At 51.7% G+C, this 26,495-nt stretch overlaps 1 protein-coding gene across 11 annotated transcripts in view; it reads left to right on the top strand.

Annotated features, from left to right (window-relative positions):
• The window catches only part of MBP (myelin basic protein), a 94,072-nt gene that overhangs the window by 30,725 nt on the left and 36,852 nt on the right, over nucleotides 1–26,495 (top strand). For all 11 annotated transcript variants that reach the window (XM_036884177.2, XM_036884176.2, XM_057504302.1 and 8 more), the window contains exon 3: nucleotides 4,346–4,433. In XM_036884177.2, coding sequence (XP_036740072.1) covers nucleotides 4,346–4,433 — 88 coding nt within the window. The remainder of the gene's footprint in view (nucleotides 1–4,345; nucleotides 4,434–26,495) is intronic.

The raw sequence follows: 26,495 nt of genomic DNA, 5'->3' as shown, positions 1-26,495 counted from the left end.
AAGTATAATTCAGTATTTTTAGCATATTCACAGGATTTACAACCATCCCCTCAAACTGGTCCTATTATGTTTTCATCACCCCTAAGAGAAGCCCCATACCCACTGTCAGCCCCGTGTCCCACCCCACTCCTCCCCGGTCCTTAGCAGCCGCTGGTGTGCTTTCAGTCCCTGTGGACTCGCCTCTTGTGACTTTGTGTGGTGTGCGGTCACACCACGGGGTTTTCGGTGACCGGCTCTTGTCAAGGGTCATCCCACTGCAGCAGGTCTCAGCACTTCCTCCCTTTATATTAACGAACAACATTCCATGGTTGGAAAATGGCACATTTTATTTATCCCATCCTTAGTTGGTGGGCTTCTGGGTCATTTCCACCTTTTGGCATTCCTAATAGTGCTACTACCAACATCATGTGTGAGTTGTGAGTTTTTGTGTGGACGTAGGTTTTCATTTCTCTTGAGTAGAATTTGTGTCATACGGTGACTCTGTGATACGGTTGAGTGAATCAAACAGTTTTCCTCAGCAGCTGCAGCATTTTACTGTCAACATGTGGGGCTTGTCAGTTCTCCACATCCTCGTCAGTGATTATGGTTATCCGTCTTTTGACTATACTCATCCTCGTGGGGGTGAAGTGGAATCTCAGCTCAGTTCACATCTGCGTTCCCTGATGGATAACAATGTGAAGCAACTTTTCAGGTGCTTCTTGGCCATTGTGAATCTTTGGAGAAATGTCAATTCATATCCCTTGCCCATTTTTTAAAATTGGAGTATTTGTCTTTATTGTTGAATTGTAGGAGCTCTTTATATATTGTAGACACCAGGCTCTTTTCAGATGTATGATTTGAAAATATCATCTCTCATTCTCTGGGCTGTTTTACTTCTACAGTGTTAGTTGCAGCCCAGCATTTTTAATTTTTGATGAAGCCCAGTTTCTCCGTCGTCCTTTGTTGCCTGGGCCTCTGGTGTCATATGTAAAGACCCGGCTTGACAGCACTTGCTTTAGTGGCTAAATTAGATCTGATTCTCACCTTCAGTCTTGATCCCTGTCATGTTGTCTCTGCTCTCAAATTAAACTCAAAAGTAGAGTTTTGGAAGTGTCTTTATGAAAAATTTGTCACCAGCAAGTACACAAGTAAATGGATTTATAGTTTTCTCTCCCTCCTGGGATATTTGTTATTGTCTGGAGACGTTTCTGACTGTGACAGTTGTAGGGTGCTAGCAGCATCTCGGGGGCAGAGGCCACTACATGCCCCGCAGTGCACAGGACAGCCCACCCCCAACAGTGGTTCCAGCCCAGGTGCCAGTGATCCCACCCCAGGCAGCCCTGGTCTAGACCATCTAAGGCCTGCTCTTTGGCATTAATATCCCCATCCTGTTCTAATCCTGCTTTAAATGGGACATGCCTTTGAGATGAGTCAGTTTATGATTCTGGTTTTCAATTTTTCTTCATATTCTTTACTTTGATCCTAAAAGCTTCCAGTATTTTGCTAGTACCTTTTGTTACTTATCCAAACTCAGCCTAGGGCAAGAATAAGAATGATCCTTCTCTTTTTAAGAAGGAAATAATAAGTACAAGGTTATGAGAACCATTTATATTAACCACACACACACACACACACACACACACAGGATTTGTTCCTGTGCTAATACTTTAGTACTTTCATGGTTTCAAACAAAGTTTATCACCAGATTTCATAACAGGGATGAGCAGGAGGACTTGGGCACACATACCACACAAGGAGGCTCATCCTGGCTGTGCACAAGGCCCGGGCGGACCGGGCTGGGCAGGGCGTTTGCACCTGCTCCTCCTCCCTCATTTGTGTGGCAGTTGCAGTCTTTGAGATGACCTGAGGCCAGGACTATAGGAATTTAACTAAGCACGCCCCCCATACGAGGCCTGATTTTGTTCTGCATGAAAGGAATGTTTTGTTTCTTAAAAAAATGGGAAAGTGAGTTCTCTTAGCAAGATTGCGCAGTTCTTACAAACACAGTGGGCCCAGAGCGAGGACTGGGCTTGTCGGCAGCTGCAGTGCTGCAAGCCCCAAGTGCTCGGCACAGCCTGAGCCACAGCCATGGCCACGCTGCTCCGCAGGCCCAGACCACCTCTCCCAGCGGCGCTGCCTTCCAGAGAGCTGCCACCCTGCCAGGACCGGCACAGCCGCAGTTTGATGACGTTCTCGGGGACAGTCTCAGGCCCTTTGACCGCCAGCACACTGGAGCTGCCATCTGCCTTCTGCAGACCCTGGAGCCTTGCAGCCTGCAAGCATGGATGGTCTCAGCACAGCTCACCAGGGAAGGGTGGCGGCCTCTGCTCTGTGGCACTCCTCCCATGAGGTCCCCACCTCCAGCTGGCCTGTTTCTGTGGACTCATCCCTGGGCACCCGGAGCCGCCTTCTTGGGAAGGTGCCAAGCCGGGGCATCTGGGAGACAGAGCCCTCCCCATTCCAGGGGCAGCCCCTGAGGTTTGGGGACCACTGTGTGTGACAAAGCATCCTTCGTCCGGGACCCGGAGCCTCGTGTCCCCTGTCAGCATCCTTGAAACGGTGGCAGGCCAGCTTGTCAATCCGCACCGAGGCGGGGCTCGCATTCCTCACTGTTCTTAGCACCTGGCAGCTGTGGTCCTCTTTATAGAAATAGATAATGTTGAAATTGCTCTTAATGAACTGATCTTCTGCACTTACCTTGCCAAACATCGTAGGCATTATAAAGACGTGAATGCATCACTGTGTAATTTTTCCTCCATAAATTTACACATTTCCTGTCTTCTCAGTGATGCTAAGAGATGAGGATCATTATCCTAATTGGGGACAGTAGCAGAAAGAGGTCACCTGAAGACCCCACCTTGAATACAAGTATGGGGGCCAAACAATGGTCTGGCCCACAACGACCTGATCTTTCTGCACCAGGAGACCTTTGACCAAAGGGCCCCTAAGAGTTGGTTCCATGGTTCTAAGAAAAAATAAGGGCTTATTCTGATAGCAGGGAAAACCTGATAAGCTAGTGATCTGTGTTTTCAGTAGTTTTTGTGTATTTTTGCAAAAAGTAGGCTACATTTATTGAATGCTCCCCTCACCAAGCCACGTGAGATGTGTCACGATGCTCATGTTATGGTTCAGCAAACAGGATAGAGAGCTTAAACCTTTTCCCCCCAGTGCCCATGGGTCAAGCAGGGCAGCCGGGTTCAGCCCAGGCAGTGGGCTTCAGAGCCAGAATTCTCAGCTATTGTGCAAATAACAATTTAATACAACATTCAACTATGTCGCTGATCTCAGGCCCCCAAACAATTTTCAGTGAACCTCTGGGTGGATTAAATCTACCCACTCTGGTGAATATGGCAGGACGTGAAGACCATAAACAAATATTTGTCTTTTAGTAACATCCCCTCCAAAATGACCTAAGCCTCCAGGACATGTGGTGCTCTGAGAAACAGCAGGCGGCAACCGGACCCACACGCGACCCTTAGATGAGGGTATCGGGCTGGCTAGGAGACCGTGAGGCCTCTGAGCCTATGTTCTGGAAGGCCAAGTGTCTAAAATGTGGACGAGGAATGATGTGCCTGGGAGAGGTCATAATGAAATTTCTGCTGGGTACCTTTCTTTTAAGGTACCGTCGGTGACATGTAAGATTCCAAAGGAGCTTCCTGCTGTGAGGAAGCAGGGTTCACGTCACCACTTACCTTGCTAAGCCTTGTGGGGTTGGAACAATCCCTGTGTGGTTTTCCCTCCAGGGTATCCTGCAAAAAGTACCATGTCGTGTGTCCTGCACTGTTCACATGCCGCAGCGTGACTGGCTGAGCCCATCTTTGTTTAGCTGATGCAGAAAGCAGGCCATGGGAGGTGGCGGGGGAGCAGGCTCTCTTCACTGTGACCCCCAGGGTGCATTTTGGATTGGATGCCAGGGCACCCGTTGGACGTCAGCATCAGTTTGCCCCAGAAAGGGCCAGTTCTCCTGCGGGCTGTGCGGCTTGGCGTCTAGGTGGCCAAAGGGGGATTGAAGGAAGTCGTTCAGTGTCAGCTCCATCCCATGCTTTCACCTGCACCCCAACAGGGCGACTAAGGGGGCCCGCTCCTGGTACGTGTGGGATGATGTCAGCTAATGCTCTTCTTCTGGGATCACAGCTTCCTTCGCATAAATGTGTGTTCACTGCAACAAGCACATGCTTGCATGCTCCGGCAGGGAAACAAGCCAGAATTCAGAGTCCTCTGCAGCCCACCCACCCTGAACCAAGGCCCAGCACCATGACACTGTGATTATCTGCTGCAAAATTAATAAAGAGGAAAATGCATTACAGTTATTTTGTAGATAAAACACTGTATCTTAAGAAAGGGTTTTGTTCTGTTTCATTTCTAGGACAGTGAAACTAACAGAGGAGAATCTGAGAAAAAGAGAAAACTTCTCACCCTTTCCCAGGGGACCTCGGAAGACAACGACGTGTTTGGTATGTAACGTACAAATTAGGAGACGTGATTTCAGATGATAATTGTATGAAAATACATTCTCCTTTGGGGAAGGTTTTTGTTTTTTAATTACCTGAATCATCTATGAATCTGTTCTCATTATTAAAAATGTGGACTTTCTAGTAACAGGGAGGCTAAGTCCTCTTAGCATCTTACAGTCTGTTCTCCCACCACCACATGGCCACCCTGGTGACCCAGTCTGTTTGTCCCCATCATGTTCTTGTTTTTGTTTTTATTTTGCTTGACTTTTGGGCATGCAGGCCCCAGAGCGTTCCCAGATTTTCCTTGCTGTGAGGTATTGTTCTTATCCCCTGTCTGATCATTTGTGTGCGGGTAATAGCCTATCAGAGCCCATAAACAATAACTCAGGAGGAAGTGAGATCGTCCCAACGCCTAGATATTTTAACTGTGAAGAGTGACTCGGGAGGCGGGATGCGATGGCAGCTCTCTGTCTGTGGAGGCCCCCCTCTTCTCAGTGCCCTGCTGGCCTGAGTCGCCGTCACATGGTGCTGTTCACCCTCATTTCCGCTCCCCGGGGAGTGAGTGGACAGCTCCCATCTGAGTCTTACATCCTGAAATCGCACGTGGTGGTGGCACTCAGCGACCTGCCCCGGGCCTCGCGGCGCAGCAGCCCGGCCTGTCCAGGGCCTTGCTCTCCCCTCCCGTCCACGCCTTCCCACGGCAGGGAGAGCCGCAGGGCTGTGCCCCGAGGGGCGGTCGCACTGCAGCGCCAGCAAACGCAAGGACGCGAGGGCTGCCATCGTGAGCCTCCCTCAGCCACGGGCAGCCCCGCTTGCTGCCTCCGACGCCCGCGCCGTGTTCCCTGGCTGGGCTCTGCCTGTGCGTGGAAAGGGTTTCTTTATGCTGCGCTTGTCAGCCAGGAACATCTACCCCGATTTTGTCCTGATTTGCTTGCAGTTTTTCAAAGTCCCTTCTGTCTCTCTCATTCCAGCCTCCGTGAGCAAGCACACAGAACTAAAAGTACTGCTGCCCACATTTTCAGCGTCGTAAACTTCCCGTGAAAATCAGCATGACTGACGTAAGGGCCCAAGCCAGGAGGCCCTGGGGATCGGTCTGATGGAAACCGGGTGGTCAGGAGCCCCTTCCACATGCTTCATACTGATATTCACGGGGATTTGCTGGGGGGCATGCCTGGGTGTAGACCGCTGCCCTCAGGAGGGGGCTTCCGTTCCTCAGGGCAGAGTGGGCAGAGGAGAGATGGCCAGGGCGGCAGGTCGGTGGCTAGGCGCGCGGGGTGTTTTCTTCAGAGCGCGGAGGGAAGGTTAGGGGGGAATGTCTGTGTCCGTGATTTCAGGAATAAATCCATCTGTGAACTTCTAACACAAAGGTTTCTTTAGACCATCTTTTTACTCCCTTTATTCCAACTATGTATGTATAGAAACAGACGAAAGAAAATGACAAAATACCAGAGTTAAGTTTTAGGTCTTATCTATGAATAAGAATAAGTTTTAGAATTATTTTGGCTAAGCTTACGTATTTTTAAAGCAAACGTTGTCTTTACCATTATTCCCTTGGTTAGTCACTTTCAGGATCGTTGGTCACCAGGTCAGCCCTTGTGTGACTGTCAGATAGCGCACACTACACACACATATACGGGCACACAGAACATGTGCCGGGTCCGACGTGAGAGAGGGGTTCCCTAACAGCTGTTCCTTCCGTTGTGCGTGGGGAATGGTGCCTGACACTCTTCCAAAGGAGCCGCTGCAGCCTCTCAAGTAGTGGCACGGTTTGGAGACATTATCCAGGGATGGAGTGGAAATGCACACCTTTCAGTCACACCACACGCTCAGGTCCGTCTTTGCACAGGGAGGACAGCGCCTCGGGATGCTTCCGGCTTTGTTCTCCGTGACAGCCCAGTCCTGGCGCGCTAGGAGGTGGCCCGGCACACGGTTGAGTGGGGCTCTCCCCCGCCAGGCCCTTGGCCCATCCCAGTGACCAGGAAGCGGCTCCCTAACTGCCTCCGGCGCAGCACGTGCGGCTGGCACTGGACACAGGTGCAGTCACAGCAGAGGGGACGCCCGCCACCTGAGGACATGAGTGAGGGGGTCCCGGAGGCCTCCTGGGTTCCGCTCACGCTGTGCTCAGCCATCCTGAGTAACGAATGTCTGGAGGGCCCTGCAGGCTGTGGGGAGTCCGCTTTTGGATGCCATAGTCCCCCACTCGTACTGCTGCCCCTGAACACAGGGAAAGCCCCGTCTCAAGGTACAGAGTGACGAGGGGAAAGAGGCTAAGATAATCTCGGCCATTAGTCTTGACTGTGTAACCTTGCAGAGTATGTCTGAGAACCCTTTTTAAATCCTGACATGTGTCCAGGTGTCACTGCAGGTGAGACAGCAGCCCCCTCCCACTCTACAGAAAGGTCTTTTCTTGACTGGACAGAAAACCCTGGGCCTGATAAGGACGCACACTTCCGTGGTGTTCTGTGAGCCGCGTGTCATCGGCACTGTCTGGTGGTGATCTTTGAGCTCCTGGTGATCATGTTGTCCATGTGTCAGGATGGTCAGGGAGCGTGCGGGTCTGGAGAGGGCCCTTGTCCTTTACCAGACACGTTTCTGCGGGACACGCGGACCACGGCCTCTGAATGAAGGAGAGAGAGTGTGGGCCTCAGCAGAGGAGCTCCGGGCGAGGACGGCATCAGTCCAGGACACGTGTGCGGCCAGGGGCTGAGGACGGCGCAGGCCCCACAGGCTGCTGGCTTGCACGCGGCATGCCCAGGACCCCTGGGCGCACAACTAGAACCAGGCTGGCATCTCCGTGTCTTTGTGAGGCGAGCGCCGGGCATCAACTACGCAGTGCACCTGGGACTCTATCTGCATTGTCATTAGAGGGGAAAATCCCACCGAAGGGCTCTCTCAGATCCAGATGAGTGAGTCAGCACAGTGCCCTGGTACATCTCTTTCTGACAGTATGTGGTCACCCTTCAGGCTGCTCTGTCTGGTTACCCAAAGGGGAAGAGAACATTTTTAGGCCTGGCAGTCCAGAGAGCCACATGCTGTCTGAGCTTTGGGGAAGCAGGTCATTCTGCCGTAGGCCAGTTTCTGAGCTTCCATGGACCCACCCGCCCACACACAGATTGGCACACACTGTCTTTGTCATTTGAAAACCAGGCACACAGGGAGACAGGACATTGTCCCCTCCACCTGAGGCCCCGCAGAGCTCACAGGTCGTGGGGCTTAAACAACGGCAGGCGAGTGGAAGCCTTGGGTCTCCCTTGTTCCACTGAGGAAGAAGGAGAGTGTCCAAGAGAGGGCACCCCTGCTCCTCCCCGGGCACCCAGGCGGGCCCACGGGTCGAAGAGGCAGCAGGATGAGTTCCTTCACGTCGCTGGCCCTAGATGACCCCTCCTGCGGGCCCCGCCCCTCTGCTCGCTCACAGCACGGTACATGGCTAAACCGTGTGCACACTGCACGTAGGGGCAAAATGCTATGAAAAGTCACTAGGAAAACGTTCACTAGCGCATTACTTAAATTATGGAGATAGAATTATCTTTTTAATGCTTAGGGAAAGCGTGTTCACATTAGAAACACTCAAGTATATATATTGTAAGCTTGATTTATATATATAGTATATATGCAATTACATATACAGTTGTTATTATATATATATTAAGCTTGAATTGGTTACAGTAAGAAAACACATAAGGAATCAAATAGAAAAATACTCAAAGAAAAAAAACGTAAGAAAGCACAAAGTTGACATCAAGGGCAGAGCACACATGTCAGCCATTCAGCAGTGGCTGTAGGTGAACTGCGCCTGTCACCTGGAGCTCCCCAGCTCCTAAAGGGAAAATGGGCCCTGGTCAGATTAAGGTTTCCGTTTACATAGGACGTAATAGAGCCCCTGCTGTGTAGCTGTGTGATTTGGGGCAATGTCATATGCCAGTTGTGATAAGCTTCCTCCAGCTCAGAGCTCAGTTTGGGGAGCATGCTAGCTTATGACCTGGCCCTGGAGGTGCCATACCCGGCATGCACACCCCGAGGACCTCCTGGGATGGGACGGGGGGCTCCCCTCTTGGTGGGGAGGACCTGTAAGATCGTGTGTGCCTAAGATAATGCTCTGCCACGTTTGGGAGACACTGTCTGCTACAGACAAATGTTCTCCCTGAGAATTTTCATGTAGCATTAAACAAATCATTGCATTTTTTATTTCCAAGAATCTCCCATGAAGAGATCTTTTGGAGATGCCATTTCAAGTGGTATTTGTATTGAGTATATCATGATACTAGATTAAGCTACAAAACTGGTAAGCAGCCATCACTGCTGTCGTAAAATGCTCTCTCAGCTCAGTGAGACAGGAAAGCCCAGGGTCCCCTCCGGACTTTCCTGTGGGCCCCCTTTATGGTCTTCCACAGATACAGTCAGTGTCCTTCAGAAATGATTGTTGCACAATCTGTTCTGGAGAATATTTGATGCTTTGATTTATTACTCTGATTCAGTTGCTGCCTGGGGCCTCTGTTCATACCTGGATGAGCAGTAGAATCAGTGTTGTGTGCCTGTGCCCTTGGGGTGGGTAGAAATCACAGAATCCAAATCTCAAGTTGAGAACTTGAAGGAATGTTTAGAAGTCACCTTGTCCGACCCCTCATTGTAGAGGTGAGGGTCTGGCAGCCAGACAGCTAAGACAGAAGCCCGATGTCCACAGAGGCAAGCTCGCAGCCCAGTTCTCCCAGACCAGCTCCGAACCCCAGGAAACAATGGCTTGTCCCCAGGGGCCCTCCGGGAGCAGAGGCAGCTCTCATTTCTGTGTCCGGCAGATAACGTTAAACGTGAAACACCTTTTTACGTGTATTTCTCTGTGCGTCTGAGTGAATATCAATGGCACTTTGTATCTTTACAACCTAAATACTCATTTGGTCATTTACGTTGCCCCTACAGCACCAGGCAGCACTCGGGCACACCCCTGTCCAGCCTCCAGCAGGTGCTCTTCTCTCTGGCGCAGCCCTCCCCTCTCGGGGGACAGCCTGACCCCTGCCCTCACACCCACTGTGGTCTGTTGTCAGCACTGCTGTAGAGGCACCCCTGGGTTCATGTCCTCTCTGCTCAGAGCCTCTCTGGGGTACCTCCCACCCTTTCCTGCCTCCCTCACTGCACTCCTGGCGCACAGGGCCTTTGCATGGCTGTGCTGTGCAGACGTCTGCAAGGCAAGTCCAGAGCTCCCCTTCAGGTCCACTCCCAAATGTCAAGTTGCACAAGGTTCCTCCGGCCAGCCTGCTCAGAAGGAAGCTGCATTAGGACAGGAGGACCACGCCGACCTACCAAAGGAACTCCAAGAGCCCCGGCCGGATGGCTCGACCTTCACCCACATCTCAGCCCAGCAAGGTCAGGTGGCTGTCCTCCCAGCAGTGACTCAGAGACCCAGGCTGCTCCCCTGCGTTGGGGGTGTGGGGGGCCAGAGGGTGGCACACCCTGCCAGGAAGGGGCGGTCAGCACTTCCACCGAGGCCCCGGGTGGTCCAGAAGCACTCACACGGCCCAGCACAGGACCCGGTCTGGCTGCGAGGGGCCAGAGGAGGGGAGCACGGGCAGCGTGAGCGGCTGCTTGTTGTCAGCTCTCCGCCCACCGTTGATCTGGGGGCCGTCTGCCTCTCCCACTGCCCCTGAGGGCAGGTGAGCATGAGGCAGGCATCTAGACACTCTGTCTTCCCCCTGAGGGCCTGGCCCCCCAACATCTGCCCATGATGGAGTGACCAGGGACAGCACCTCATTCTGCAGTCCTGTCCCCTCCTTCCGTGAAGACCACCTTTGCAAAATGCTGTATTCCCCAAAAATGTACATCCCGAGGCGCCAGCTCTAAACCCTGAGAAATTCTGCCTCTGAGCTACTGCTGAGCAAGCCTTATGTAGACCCGCACGGAGCTGTGCACCAGAGTACATGTGTGCATGTGTGTGTGGGTGTGTGCATGCACACACATGTAAAAATGTTCCAAATTATAGAATATCTCTGAAACTCTGAGAGGTGCTTTTGTTCTTTGAAACTGGGAGTTGCCCAACCACTTTGATTCCAGTATTTTCATGAAACTGTTGTTTATAGGTGGGGTTTGGAGTCGGTCTCGCTGGTCTGACCCGCCGTGAGTGGATTCAGGTGGTGGCGATGCCCGGGACCGTGCCAGCCCCTGCGGGAGCCCCACCGGCCGACGCAGGCCTCTCGGCAGCTGCTCCGGACTGAGGAGCTGGTCCGTCTGTCCTCACATGTCCCGTGTCTGCCACGCTCCTCCGGGGCCCCTGCCAGACACCCAGGGACTATGAGGATGGGCAGGAACGGGAGGAGTCCCTGCAGGCCACGTGTGCAGCCCCCAGCTGGCTGGCTGCTGTCCTGTCGCTCCTGAGGCCACACTGACCTGTGGCAGTGGCAGCCGGTGCTGACCACTTCCTTCAGGTCTTCTAAATTTAAGAGGCTTCTCCAGGCGGCTGGGCTCACATGTCCCAGCCCCTCCTCCATGTGTCCCCAGGTGGCATCAGGTGGGGGACATGCAGTGGCCGGGGGCAGCCGTGGGCACCAGGGAGCGCTTGGGCTGTCCGGTCAGGGCCAGTGCAGGGCTTCAGATCCCAGAGGCCTGGGGTTGGCTGCCCTGGGCTTACCCCTTGGTCCTGCCCTCAATATAAAATGTGCTGCTGGGAGTCACTTGAGGCCACTGGAGCCACAATAGGGCAGCTGAGAGATTTCCAGAACAAAGAGGGAATACAGCCCCACAGTGGCACAGCAGCTGTGAAGGGCTTCGGCAGGTGGGCAGCAGCACCCAGCTCGCCCTCTCCGTGCACCCACCGCCTTGTTTGCTGCGTGAGAGCCTGCGGGTCATGGGCCCCCGTTTGAAAGCACGTATGTGGCTCTCTTTACACAGGGCACCTTTCCCCTCCCTGTACGCCCAGCCCAAACTTGTAACCTGCGTGTGGGAGCTGTCCACCCCAGCTTGGCATCCCCTCCAGCTGCCCAGATGGCCACCACCGTGCTTTTCTCTTGCCCCAGTGAGGGATGCTGCCCCGTGTCTCTGCCATGGGCCCAGGGCTGGGCCGCCCACTCTCACTACCCCAGGACATCACTAGCAACATCTTTAAACTGAAGAAATGTAGTCGTTAAAAAGGGAAATAAACGCCTGGCCATGCTCTGGTTCTAGCAGCGCTGTGGGCCACATGCACCCCATCCCTAACCCCCAGCCGAAACCGACCCCGTCCTCTGCACACTGTGGCTGCAACCGAGTTCCGCTTTCCAGGTCATTCTGAGTAACCAGTTTTCTCCTTGGGGGCATTAAACGTGCCGTGCTGGGGGCTAGTCACTGTTTCTCATATCTGCCCTGTGTGCCGGCAGCCCCTGCCCGAGTCCCACCCCGGCTCCCTGCGCACCTGTCGCCACACCCCTCACTCCTCACTGCTGGGCCCGGCGGCCCCAGTGGTGCAGGCTGGGCCTCACAGTCCCAGGGCTGGTGGCAGTAGCAGGTGGCTCTTAACCTCGACCACGGGTGTGTTGGCAGCTCTGAGGAATCACTGGGCTGTTAGAGATGTTCACGTCGCTCAGCAGCAGGTGAAACCCGGGTGACGTGGTGCAATGTGGGCGCATGGAATGTGAAATGCTCCATTCTGTTGACTGTCTCGTCCAGGCCGTGGTCGTGTCAGGGCCCCGAGACACTCATTCTTTGAATCACGTGAATGCGCACAGGAAGGTCCCCTTGGCCCCCGTCGCTCTGACACCGAGGGCCTTGTGGGTAACGAGCTTAGGTTACTGGAAAGTTCACCTTTAGTTGGAACTTTTAAATTGAAATTGCTTGAAAAAGTCATGTCTTAATGTTCCATTTCATGTTCCTGGAACAACCAGTGGCCCCTAACTGCTATGTGACTCTTAGTCAGAATAGGACTTGCCACAGGGGGTGGGACAGGGACAGTAATGCGGCTGCCCCAGCTGCCCTGGAATGTTCCGTGACCTCCAGGTAACCTCAGGGTTTAGTCCACTCCAACCACAGTGAGATGCCTACTCACACGGACACATGCGGGCTGTCACACTCACACACACGCAGGCTGTCATGCTCACACATTCATACACAGGCTGTCACGCTCACATGGATGCACACGGTTGTCATGCTCACACGTTCACACACAGGCTATCATGCTCACATGGACACACAGGCTGTCACGCTCACACCTTCACACACGGGCTGTCATGCTCATGTTCACGCACAGACTGTCCACTCACACGTTCACACACAGGCTGTTACACTCACACAGACACATGCAGCTGTCCGCTCACATGGACACTACACAGACGCTCACAAGCTCTGGCCCACATGCACACATGCACATCCACAGAGGATGGGTGGCTCGCAGTGCTCCAGGTGGGCATCGGGTGGAGGAACTGTGCAGGCTGGCGGGTGCAGCAGGGACCTCCTGCTGTTAAGGGGGCAGCGGGCTGCAGTTCTGTCCCCCGTGTGATGGGCAGTCATCCGGGTGTTTCCCTGCAGGCAGTTGTTTGCCTGTAACTGAAAGTGAAAGGCTGGGGAAGTTTCACTAACAGCAAAGGCAGCTGCCTGCTGGGTGCGTGCTCAGCTGTCCTGGTGTGGCTGCCCTTCAGGACAGTGCCTGGGAGGGACTCACACAGCAGGACCTGGGCTCACTCACGGTCCCTGTGGGCAGCAGGTTCTGCTTCTGGCTTCTCTGCCTCATTGCTCCAGGGGAATGCTGTCTCCTCCAAGTCACTCCTGCTCATTCTCATTAAAATTGACTCAAAGAAATAAATTCCTGTATTGGGTGGGGAGCCAGGCAGGGGAGCAGGGAACAGAAAGTACAGAAGCGTCAGCCAGCGGTCACCCAGTGCCCGTGGGGAGGGAGCAGAGCCTGCCTCGTGGGGACTCAGCCCTCCGGCGTGTCGGTGGTGAGCCTGACCTCAGCTGGAGGGAAGGGTGATGGCGTGGTAGGGCCCTTTGCCACCTCTTGTTCTTAGGTTTCAATAAATGTTCTTTTAAAGGTTTAGACAACTGATCGGTCAACTGCACTTTGACCCACTCATAAAGAGTTGTCACTTTGAAATACTGCACAAAACTGGAACAAGTTCTTCAGAAGTTGGAATCCACAAGCCATTCACGCAGAACCTTGAATTCAGGAGCCCCTGTGAGCTCCGTAGGCAGCGGGGTTCCCGTCCTCAGGGAAGCCCTACCTTTGTGAGCAGAGAGCTGGTACCACAGCAAGCCAGACACAAAGCCTCTCTAGGGGGAAAGAGTATGTAATTTGACATCTGAAATGTTAAAGGAAAGCTTATATTTTTGTTTCAGAACTCCGTTTTCAAAAATTATAAAAAATTACAGTTTTCAAATCTTTTTCGACTTTTGCAATTGCTTCTCTCTTTGGCAAGACAGCTGAGCCAGGAGGGATTCCTTTGCCCTGGGTGTCTCAGTGACTCAGCAGTTCACCAGTTTGGAAACGTTTCCGCAGACCAGTAATGACTTTTAGATATGTCACCTCGGGAAGTCAGGAGGGGCCTGGGGCTACAGGAATAGCGTGGGTCCGTGAAACGCCTGGAGCTTGTTGGGGTTGTTATTCTGCTACGAACATCTGGAGTGACGGCTCTGTACTTAGCAAAAATTGAATCAGAACTTGTTTCCGTACCTACAGAGGTGGGCTTGTTTGGGGAGTTTAAGGGGGTCAGTGGTTACCCAGCGATGAATACTTACTGTGCATCTGCAGAGGACAGACCCCACAGCCTGGAAAGTGGTAATAACAACCAGCCCTTTCCTGCTAGTGAGTAAATCTGAGTATTGACAACCTGACAGGGATAAAATGCTCCTTTCAAACCAATTGAGCACAAGCACCAGGTCCGCTTTGAGCCTCCCGGGTAGCTTTGCCAACCTGCAGGAACTTCAGAAGAGGCAAAATAAAACTGGCCTCCGTGCTTGCAGGGTTTGGACCGAAACTAGTCTCCCACTCACCCCGGAGATCCTGCAGTCATGACGCGTCTCACAGAGGTGCTTCTGTTGTTTTGAAATAAGGATGACTCATTCCACAAATGTTTGTCCAGCCGTTTCCACGCACCAGGCACCATCTGGGTGCAGGGGCCCAGCCTGAAAAGGCAGATGAAAAACGGTGCCCTTGGGGAGATTACTTTTGACCTGGGTTCTTATCCTGCCTCTGTTGCTTCATTGGTGTGTTTGTGTTTTGACTTCTTTGACCTTGCTGCCACCGTCTATAAAATGGAGATTTGAATGCCTCTGATGCAGTGATTCGGGACATGAGGTCAGATACCAGCACAAGGCTTCGATTTTAATTTTAATGATATATTAATTTTTTCCTCCTTTCCTTCTTCCCATCAGCCCGGCACCTCTTTGTTCCACCCCTGCCTCCTTAATCACAGATCAGGAACAGTTTTCTGTGGGATGTTCCTGTCTCTTCTGTGCCCCTGGCGATCCCCAAACCCCACCAGGGAAGTAAGCCCAGGGCAGTCCTGGGGAATGGCGTCACGAAACAGAGCCCGCGGTGCAACTTCTCACCAGATTCCCGTGCTGAGTCCCTGGGAGGGAATTTTGTGTGGAAGGGGCGTGCTTCCCAGTGGAGAGTCAGGCACCTATCACACTTAAATCTTTAATTCTAAAATTGATGGTTGACATATTTCTTACCGGCATTGTTTACAGTCACATTTTAGAAAATTAATTGTTAGATTTCTAGCTTTTCAGTAGTCTTCAGTAGTACTTTAATTTTAATTTTTGCACAGACTTTTCCTCTGAAGACTAACAGCTCTGATTCCTTTATTGCATAATACATACACATCCATTGAGATGTCCCTGCCATCTTAAGAAGCTGCCTGTCCCTGTGCTGAAGGACAGGCAGGCAGAGAGGGTGGAGTTCAGGAGGTGTCCCAAGACGAGGTGGCCATGGGCAGTTGCAGGCGCATCCCTCAGCTTTCCCCTGGGCGCGCTGAGGGCCGTTCTCCAGCACGCTAATGGAACTGGGTACCTTGCCTGGGCAGAAGTAAGTCTGCATCTCTGAATATTCTGAAATTGCCCCAAAGACAGCCTCACTAGCAAACATCTCTGACAGTCTAGGAGGTGAAGGGACTGCAGATGCATGGATGCAAAAAATTAGTATCTAGAGTTAACTTGCAACTTGGCCCAGCAATTTGAGTGTGTAAGATTACTAAATATTTTGTACATTCAGTTAATGATTTACATTAAGAAAATGTTTTCCCTCCTGGTGTTTCCAAAACACACACGTCACATCCGGGCACAAAGGCCCACTGGGCTGCGCTTCAGCTTTGCAGCGGGGCTTTCCAGACAGCGCGTTGGTGCCTGCAGGATGCTTACAGCCCGTGCTCAGAGGTGCTCCCCAGAGTGAAGCGGCACTCTGCTTTGCAGTTCTGAGCCATGTGCCAGGGCTTTGTCCTTTTCCCTTTGTGCTGACCACGTGATATCATGTAAGCAACTTCACTTTAATTAGCACTTTTTAATAAGAAGAAAAAGATTAATTCATCATAGCAATTTTTTTTGAGTAAAAACTGCTTTTTTTTCAGATGTATATTTATTACAGTATATTGATATACACTCTCATGAATGTTTCACAGTGAAGACAATGTGGTTATTACATTCACCCTTATTATGAGACCCCTTCATACCCTATTGCAGTCACTGTCAATCAGTGTAGTAAGATGCCACAGAGGCCCTATTTGTCTTCTCTGAGCTACACTGTCTTCCCCGTGACCCCACACACACCATGTGCGCCAATCATGATACCCCGCAATCCCCTTCTCCCTCCCTCCCCACCTGCCCTCCCCCACCCCTCCCCTTTGGTAACCACTAGTCCCTTCTTGAAGTCTGTGAGTCTGCTGCTATTTTGTTACTTCAGTTTTGCTTCGTTGTCACACTCCACAAATGAGGGAAATCATTTGGTATTTGTCTTTCTCTGCCTGACTTATTTCACTGAGCACAATACCTTCTACCTCTGTCCATGTTGCTGCAAATGGTAGGATTTGTTTCTTTCTTATGGCTGAATAATATTCCATTGTGTATATGTACCACCTCTTCTTTATCCATTCATCTACTGATGGACACTTAGGTTGCTTCCATATCTTGGCTATTGTAAATAGTGCTGTGATAAACATAGGCGTGCATATGTCTTTTTGAATCTGAGAAGTTGTTTTCTTAGGGTAAATTCCTAGGAGTGGAGTTCCCAGGTCAAATGCTATTTCTATTTTTAGTTTTTTGAGGAACCTCCATACTGCTTTCCACAATGATTGAACTAGTTTACATTCCCACCAGCAGTGTAGGAGGGCTCCCCTTTCTCCACATCCTCGCCAGCATTTGTTGTTCCTAGTCTTTTCTATGTTGGCCATCCTAACTGGTGTAAGGTGATATCTCATTGTGGTTTTAATTTGCATTTCCCTGATAATTAGTGATGTGGAGCATCTTTTCATGTGCCTGTTGACCATCTGAATTTCTTCTTTGGAGAAGTGTCTCTTCATATCCTCCGCCCATTTTTTTCACGATAGCAATTTTCTAACTTTGACAATGACTTCGCTACCAAAGATGGAAATTGCTGAGGCCCATGGGACTGTGTGATAGACCATGGATTTCAGTGGTCCCAGCCCTGCAGGCTGGCGTTCTAGCCTTGAGCGGTTTTCAGAATGTACTTCAATGGTTGGGGCGGTGGTGCAGGCCTTCGTTAGGAAATCGGTCATTTAAACATCTCTGGTGTGGCTGTCGGCGTTGGTCAGGTAGCGCTGGGGCTGACTGTGAATCAGTCATCAGTTCTGCACCATCGGGTGGTCGGTGGGGTCTGCATGGAGCTCAGAGGATGGGCGCTTCCCTCCATCCATTTGCTGTTCTCGCAGGCTGCCTAGTTTCGCACTTGTCATCAATTTTCTCCAGTAAATTTTCTAATGGGAAAGATTAAGCAAATTAACTCAGGGCACGTGAGCTGATTACTGAGAAAAGCAAGCCTTGGTCATAATGTATCAAGATCATAGTCATCCTTTTATCCTTGTATGTGGTGTATCTTGTTAGGAAGGGCAGCCTTTAGGCACATACATGTGACACACATTCACACACACAGCATAACAAAAGGAAAGCCTGCAACCATCCTAACAGCTGTTGTTATGAGAACAAACATTTCCATTTCCTAGAAGGAAATTTATTTAAAAAGAAAAACATTACACCTCTTTTTAAACAAGTGTTCTTCTTCTCCTTGAATAAGCTGAGTCATTTCGCATGGGATCTGATTGTTCACACAGCAGGTCAGATGTTTACACAGCAAGTGGCTGGGCCAGCAGGGTTGGGCGCCTGGCTAATTGCTACAGATCTGTTGAAGGGCAGGGCAGGCCTGACACCTGGAGGGCAGCTACGATGGGCCAGCACCCCGGGGACGCTGCCCAGGCTGACTGCGCCTGTACCTGCAGATCTGAGAGGACAGACCCTGGGGGCCCAGGACAAGGCTGCCGAGCTGGCGGCCAGGTGGCCGTGGGCGCGGAGAGGGTCACAGTGCAGGAGCTGGGACAGCAGGGCCAGTCCTCGGCCCCAAACAGTCCCCAGGTCATGGCCAAGCCCGTGATGCCCTCAGGCCACAGAGAACCACCTTCCCGGGATGCCCCCTCCCTCACAGGTCACCGGCTGACCCTCCCTCCTGTCAGTCTGCAAGGACAGCGCTGTGGCCAGCATGGGGCTGCGTCCTGTGGTGGGCACAGGGCACACGGAGTCGCCTCCTGAGCGAGTGCAGTGGGCACGTCAAGTCCAGCCCAGGCCAGCATCCTGGGAGTGGGCCACGTGCTGCAGGGGCAGGATTCGTGCAGCCACTGGGCAGAGGTGAGGAGCGGCCCAGTCAGAGATTCAGAAGGAGGGATGTGCATGCCGTGAGCTGGGTCAGGGTCAGCAAAGGCCCAGCTGGGCTGCAGGGACAGACCCCAGAGCCTGGAGAGGGGGGCAGGCTGCTGTGGCTGAGCCCCACTGATGCTGGGGCGGGGTGGCAGTGTGGGGACAGGCTGGCGGGGTCAGCCTCCTGGGGTCTCCCCCTTCTCCCTTGGCACTGGGCACACGCAGGAAGCACGTGAGACACCGTGCCACTCAGGTCACAGCACCAAGCGGTCACTGGGGCTCTTACAGTGCAGAGTAGGCATGGGGATTTAAAGTTTTGACCCTGATGAGCACTTCCTAACACCAACACTGCATTTGGACGTTTGTAGAGATTCAGCCGGAAAGGGGCTCGGCAGCCCACTCCCGCCCACTGTGTGGTCTGACGCTGGGGGAGCCGCCAGGCCTCACCGTGACACCAGCTCCTTCTCAGGGGCCTCTGCAGCCACCTGATTGCGCACTTCATGCTATCACATCCTTTAGATACTTGGTAACCAGGACCTCTTGGTAACTACCCAAGACTTGTAGGCAAAGATGTCCAATTGTGTCTGTGATTAAAATCTTAAACGTTGCAGTGAGATTCATGATCAACCTCTCCTCAATTGTGGAGAAATGTATAATACACAATACTTGTGAGTGTATGTATGACCTTATTTTCATGACATGGAAATAGTGACTTTCTACTTATGATAATTCCTTATGAAAATTATCAATTTATTCAAGGTTTATGCAATGAAACAAAAATATATTATTGTAAGTACCCATTGTGGTTGAGTTAGAATTTTCATACACCAGTCTTTAAAAGTATCTACCTCCACTAGATGAATAGATAGGGAATATTTTCAGCCTTCTTAACCAGATACCCTATAAAAACCAAATAGTATCTGATTTTATGATCATAATAAATTGTCTCAAAATGATTCCCTAAAAAGAAAATACACAAATAAATAAAAACCTTATAAGCTAATGTATGCACTTTGCAACAATATATATTTTCACTGGTAAGTTAAAGAGAGTTTACCAGAAACCATTTTTATAAATGACATTGAGGAATGTCTTCTTTATTCCTATTTATCTGATTGTTACATCACCTTTTCTTACTCTGAAAATTCAAGTTTTATTTCCTGAGTTTTACAAAGTTTTCTAGTGAATGTTTCCTAATAACCTGAAAGGTTCCAAGTTATTTTTATCCTTAAAAAACAGCAGCAGCTAACACGAGCTGGTACCAGGCTGGCACCCCATCGGCTCTTCCCGGAGCTGGAACGCCCTCCGTGAAAAGCAGACATTGTGTGAAGGGCCCCCGTCTCTGCTGTGCCAGACATTTGACACCATTGTTCCTGTGGCTTCCAGGGACAGAAAGTGCTGCAGAAACAGCTCTGCAACTGTCCCCAAGAAAAGATCTAAAAATAGCTCTCATTTATTAAAACACCCAAGAGTTTTAAATATATCAATTATTTTTCACATTGTAAGCCATGGATATGCCTGTCCTGCTAAAATAGTAAATACAAAAGGTTTCCACTTCTGACAATTAACAAATAATAAAAGTATTCTGTGAATACTTACGAAATCCCGTAAACACTTTTACAGGTGTGATTCTTAAACCTCATATTGTGTTTCTGCTGAGAGAGGGGATGCCAATCAAAACTAGTTAAGTCTTGTACTCTGGCTGCCTCTTCATTTGACGACAGCAGAGGCCGGAGCCAGGGGCCGATGCCAGGTGTTCGAGGGAGACTGTTTCTAGAACGTGTGCCTTTGCTGAAAGCATAAGAAAGCATGCTGTTTTCTGCTCACTGCCTTCCTGTGTCTCTTTCATTTGGAATAATTACAGGTAAATGTTGGATGGTCATGCATTCAACAAGCAAAAATTCCAGAAGGCCATAGATGGGTGGTAGTCATTTCCATTTTATTGTGAAGTAGTAGTTTTTCTTTATCTTTATGCTGGGTGGCTTCAGGTTTGACTTTGACTTTTTTTTTTTTACAGTGCTGTGTTTACTAGAAATTTCACATCTTTTTGTAGGCTACGAATAGCTAATGTAGGTTCTGTTGCATTAGTCGCTTTAGTTTTCTGGAGGCCTTTTATTGATAATACTTCCAAAATAGACAATCATACGTCATCTGACCATTTTTCAAACAAACTTTGGAATTGAAAGGAAAGAAAAAGGAAAGATAATGTAAGAATATTGTTGACATTCAGTTCTGAAGATGTGTAGGACCTATGTGTGTGGTAGGGTAAGTGCATGTTCACATATATAACTAGTGTTTTATCATTTATATCTGGTTCTATATAAATAAATAAATTCCTCAATGATCAGAGCAATCTAACCACCCTGAGAATAGGGAGAGTAACCTGTAGAGAAGTCTGTAGACATGCAGGCAGGTGAGGCAAGCGTTCCAGGCATTCTCTCAGCTCGGAAGTGCTCTTCGTGAACTGTCACATGTCAGACATTTATCCTGGGGCAGATTCCCCTCCGAGTTTCCCCGACCCTTTCCTTCCTCCGACTCCCAGGGGTGAATGATCTCTAGCCCGCTCTTCCTCCCCAGGAAGCACAGCTCCTGCCTGATCCATGCGTTTCTTCGTCCAAGGAACGGCTTTCACCTGACACCCAGTCCAGTTAGATTAAATCACACCATTGCCTCTATTCACGTTCACCCTCAGGTTTGGGCTGTGGGTCTCCAGCCTTGGGTCCCTGCAGAGTCCTTGTGAGGCCCTGGGGTGTGAAGGCAATAGAACCGTCCCAGAGGGCTGACTTCTGGCAAGCAAACACGTCCGTCTTCTCGTTTCAGAGTAATGGTCGTTAATTTTACTCATGAACTTAAAACCAGGTATATTTTTCAAAAGCACCTTAACTGTCGAGTTTTCTTTTACCCTGGGTATTAAAAATGTATTTTTGAGTTAAGTAAATTCCTGCCATCTGGGCTCACAAAAATCTCATTTCTGGAGTTGTGTTGCGTTACCTGTCTGTTGTATATCCCACTGAGGCCGCACTGACTGATTACTCCTGTTCTCAGAGCTGACAATTGGAATATAGATCTAGATAGCAGAGATCAACAAACGTGTTGATAGTAAAGGGGCAGATAGTACATATTTTAGGCTCTGAGAGCCAGGAGGCCTCTGTGGTGCTCACTGTGCCTTTGGAGGGGAGGAAGCAAACATACATGATCTGCCAGCGAGTGAGTGTGGCTCTGTTCCAGTAACACTGTATTTATGGACACTGAAACGTGAATTTCATAGACAGTCCATTTGTGATGCCATACTGTTTATTTTTTCTTTTTTAACTATTTAAGAAGATAAAAAAACATCCTTAGCTTCCAGGCTGTACAAAACAGGAGGTGGACCAGATTTGGCCATAGGCATAGTTCACCAACACCTTTGCATCACTGATGATGTCAGGGTCCTAACAGGTGAAACCACATTAGTTTCTGCTTTGCTTAGTACAAAATGCAAAGGAAAACTTTGCCTGCTAGTCAAAAAATTTCTTGTGCTTTCAAAATATTACATGAAAGCTAAAAGTCCCCACCCATCGTATGAAAAAAGTGATGAATAACCATTTCATTAAGCAAGTGATACACATGTACATATGCATATGCGTGTGTCCCAACACACATAAACACACATGCCCACTTTGCACACCCACGCGTGCATCCATGCATAGCAGCTACTCCATGGCAAGTCCTGGGGTGCTGGGAATATAGGAGAGACTGTCACAGATCTGGGGGCTTAGGTTTGTCTGAATCCCAGGACCGGTGATGGAGGGCCGGGAAAAAGTACACAGTGCGGCGGCGGGAAACGTGTGGGTTCGAGTTTCTGCTCCGTGTGCGACCTCCCAGTCGGATTCCCTCACACGGAAAATTAGGGCTGTGAGGTCTGCTCGCAGTGGGACAAAATTTGAAGACACCTTGAGAATTCCACCATAAACTTGAGGTCCCAGGCGTGCCAGTTGTGGGGGACCAGCCTCCCTGTGCTTCTGAGTCATTATTTCCGAATCCACCCACATTCTCTTATTTGCCAGCCCATTTCTTTTCCTTTAAACTGAGCTGGTGTCCCCATTTCCCTTAATCTAAGATTTCTGGCACGAACTCTTAATCTCCAGGAGATACCGTGCAGATTTTATTAAACCTTCAATATTGGTCCCTGTGGTGATTCACTGAACAGTCTTCTAACACGTAGTAACTGGGTTAAATTATGGGCCCTGGTGGAGATGAAGCCATATTTACAAGAACGGTTTTTAACTTTGCGAGCCGTCGCAGTGTGGGGGCGGGCGGGGGGCTCCCACCGGTCGGCTTACTCTCCCTCCCACGGCTTTGTAACAGGAATAACCTGCAGGTACGGGGTATGATTTACTGCAAAACTGAGCATTTCTGTGTAACTGGTCAAGACGCCCTGACACCGGAGGCCAGCTTGGAGGCCTGTCACCCGCCAGCGTGTGGCCACTTCCCAGCTCTCGCCAGCTCCTGGTGTCTCGCCGCTGTCCCCGAGCAGCAGGGTGTCCGGGCGCCTCCTGGGCGTGGAGCAGCCTCCCCAGGGCCCGCGCGCTGCCTCCCTCGCAGAGAACAGGCAGCCCTCCGGGAAGACGAGGTGTGCCCACTCTCTGGGCCCCAAACCGGTCAGCGGCACACTCGGACACCCGCTGGGGGTCTGTTCTCAGCTAAGCGCTGTGTCTCCCCTGCAGAGCCCACCCCCGACCGCTCCCCGGTCCTGCCCGGCGACCCTCAGCCAGGAGAGCCAGAGAGCCTCTCACGAACAGCCCCTGCAGCCGCCTCTGGGCCTCTGGCCAGTCCCTCTCCGGGAACCTGGGTGCACTCCTGACGAGGAGCAGAGCGCCCTGCCTTTCTCTTGTCCTGGATATGTCCCCAGAGCTGATGTCCCTGTTGGCTGTACCAGATAAATGACAGTCGGGCAGACAGGAGGCCAGAGTGTGCAGGGCGCTGGGGGCTGAGCTGTGGGCGGGGGGGATCTGCTGGCCTGGACGGCTGCCCTACCTGAATGCTTGCACCCTGCACCCCGGGGAGCAGGAGCGGGCATCGGGGAGGAAGCTGGGGCCAGAAGCTTCCTGCTGGTGCCTGTCCAGCCCCCAGGTCAGGAGGCCCGGAGGACAGGCAGCTTCCCCTGAGGGGGGCCCTGCAGAGGGGGCGGGCTCCCAGGGCTGATGCCGCAGGACTCAGGGCCGCGGAGGTGAGGCCGGGGAGGCCTGAGCCGCGAGGGACGGGGGCTGGGAGCACACGGGAGACCCGAGCGGGTCAGCAGGGCCCGTGTGTCCCCCAGATCTGTCCTCCGCCGTCTCCTAACTAATAAAAGAAAACAAGTTTCTGGTCAAATGACAGCATGAACTTTCCAGTAGGGCACAAGTCCTTCAACACGCTGGAAGGAGAAACAGGATCTGGCACACCCAGTCTGCCTCCTGCCCCCCACACATGCACGCACACACCACACACACACATGCACACACACGTGTGCACATAGTACACAGGCACACACACATGGGAGGAACAGCAGCAGGAGAACTGGCTGACACCGACCTCTACACGGCCTTCACGACATGCTTCTGTCTCCACCATGGCCTCCTGGCAGGTGGTTGTCTTTCCCAAATCCGTGCAGCCAGGATATCTGAGGGACAGATGGGTGGGTGTGTGGGTGGGTGGGCTAGTGGACAATGCACAGGATCTTACCCCGTGCACAGGTATTCCCAGACTAGTTTTATAAACACCATAATGACAGCACCAATGATGAGAGTCCTCATGGAGGGCTCACTGCGCACGGGCACTAAAGGGATCGTAGGTGTCACACCTGCCTCAAGTCCTGGTCACAGTACCGCGGGGAGTGCCACCTATTCTCCCGGCATTGCAGGTGAGGGACCCAAGGCTTAAGAGCTTGAACCCCATGTCCACGACCGCACGGCAGGCAGCAGAGCCGGGGTCCCCGTCAGCAGGGCTTGCCTGCTGCAGAGCTTCAGTGCACAGTCAGTGGTGGACATAAACTTTGTCAGCCTGTTTATTCCCCCTGAAGAGGATCTCCAGTGGCCTCTGTGGGCACTTTTGTGCGGAAGTCTTGCAGCCTCTGGGGCTGCCCAGTGGCGGCAAGGAGTTACCGTGAGACTCGCCGGGGCCTGCACGTGGAACGGAACCTACGTGAACAGTACGCTTTGTTTCAGTCTCAGATCTTGACGCCAGCTGCCCTTGGGAAGCCAGATGCATGGACTCTCACCCCCACTGTACGATGGGGACGCTCAGGCCCACGAGGTGCAGACTCCCTGGGGAGCCCCGTCCCCCAGCCACCCCGGCCTCTTGCTCTGCACATGAGGCTGCTTTGCCCATGACCCCATCCCTGCTGTGGGAGGGCCGAGGGGTGAGCTATTTAGGGAAAATAAAAACTACATGTTCTGGGTACACAAAGGAGGCATTAGTGTGAGATGGGTGGGTTGATAAGACTCGTTTGTGGAGAAGTTTTAAAGTGGTCTCTGCGGGCGGCCGCATGCCTCTCATAGATGCAGATTTTCTGCCACAGCACATGCGCCGGCCGCAACCATGGGCCTTTTTGTTTCCTTTGCCCTCCCCAGTGACCCCAAGCGCTTTGTGCCAGCACACAAGTATTCTGCAAACAATGGGTGTCCTCCTCAGCCCTGGCCCACACTGGCAAATTCCACGCTCTGCCCGCCCAGGGCGCCTCCAGCTCATCGGCAGAGAGCAGCCGGGCCTGGCCATAAGGGGCACACGCGCGCCCCCCAGGGCCCCGTCTCTGCTGGGGGTGGTCAGCCAGAGCAGTCACGTGCTTTTAGCGTGCGGCTGCCCCACAGCCTTTACCCCACTGGACAACAGTCCACAGTGCCTGTCGCCACCCTTTAAGCTTGAGGCTCTGTCCAGCTACTGAGCTTTGTATGTGGTTCGGGCCCGCCAAGTTAAGGCAGCGCGTTGCAGGACGGGGCGCCCACCTGTCTTTATTCGCAGCTCAGGAGCCCAGTGCTCCAGCGGGAGCCCTGTCCCCAGTCGGGAGCTGCAGGCCTGCTCCCTGCAGGCACCGCCTGGCTCTCCCAGGGAGGCCCAGCCAGGCAGGAGCTCCACCTGTGTGCAGTCAGGTCCAGGCCGGGCCACGCAGCTGGCAGCCAGCACAGAGCCTCCAGCCCCCACCAGGACGGACCAGGGCTTCTGGCCACGGACAGAACTGGCAGCTGCTTCCTTCTGACGCTTCTAATGTCAAATGGGACAAATCCACCTTCTATCAGGTGGCAGGCCCAGCACACAGTGCTAAGATCCTCACTTACAGAAAAGGGGGCTGGAACTTCATCCAGTTTATGGGCATCCGGCCAGGCCTCAGGTCTAAACAAATGTAACAACCTCTGCCTCCTTTTTCTTAGCTTCCTGGAATCTGGGGAAAACTGGAGCATGTTTCTGCAGAAGGAAGCTCATGTTCTGCACTCTTATTGATGGTTTTTATTGATGGCTTTCTGCTGTCAAGCTTGGAGGGAACCACCCAAGGCCGTGGAGGTGCGGGGGGGCAGGAGGGGATGATGGGCAGGCAGGTGGGCATGTGTGCAGGCTCTGGGGAGCTATTTGCTTATACGCAAAGCTGCCTTAGCCGCGAATCCTGTAACAGCAGACCCCCCCCCCCTCACGAATTAAGAATCAGAATTCAGACAGACCTCAGGAGAGCTACAGTATCTTACTTCAGTGTAGAACTCGGAGCCTTTATATAGTTTTTTCTGGGCCGTAGGAAACGGTCTCACCTTCTCCCGGTGCTTGGAAGTAAGAACTCCTGTGCAATGGGCTGAATGATGGGGTCGCCTTTCTTTGGCCCTCTGCAGCCATCTCTGTATCTCTTCAGACTTTGTTGACTGTGGAGAATAGTGTGTGACCTGAGACCCCCGCCTCCTCCTGGCACCAGCTCACTTCCTGAGGAGGCAGGAACTTGCCCAGTCATTTTGTCCCAGGAAGAGAGGGTCAGTGGAGGTCGTCCCGATTGTACGATGGCTTTGACAGTCTCAGTAATCTTTACAATAAACTACTTGATGCAAAAGTACAGAAAAGAAATTCAAGTTTACAGAGCGTGAGTTTAGAAACACCAAATCGGAGACCAAATTATTAAAAGATTTCTTCCATTTTGTGGACTCCACAATGTTTCTGTATCTGTTCCATGCTGCTGCTTTGAGTTAGAAACTAAGAATTAATCTGAACAATTAGAAAAAATAGCACAGCTGGTGCATTTGGATCTATGGCTGTACT

The sequence above is a fragment of the Manis pentadactyla genome, chromosome 6 (assembly GCF_030020395.1).
Source record: "Manis pentadactyla isolate mManPen7 chromosome 6, mManPen7.hap1, whole genome shotgun sequence".
Taxonomy (NCBI): Eukaryota; Metazoa; Chordata; class Mammalia; order Pholidota; family Manidae; genus Manis; species Manis pentadactyla.
Note: the sequence above shows the minus strand (reverse complement) of the source record. Positions and strands in the feature narration are given on the sequence as shown.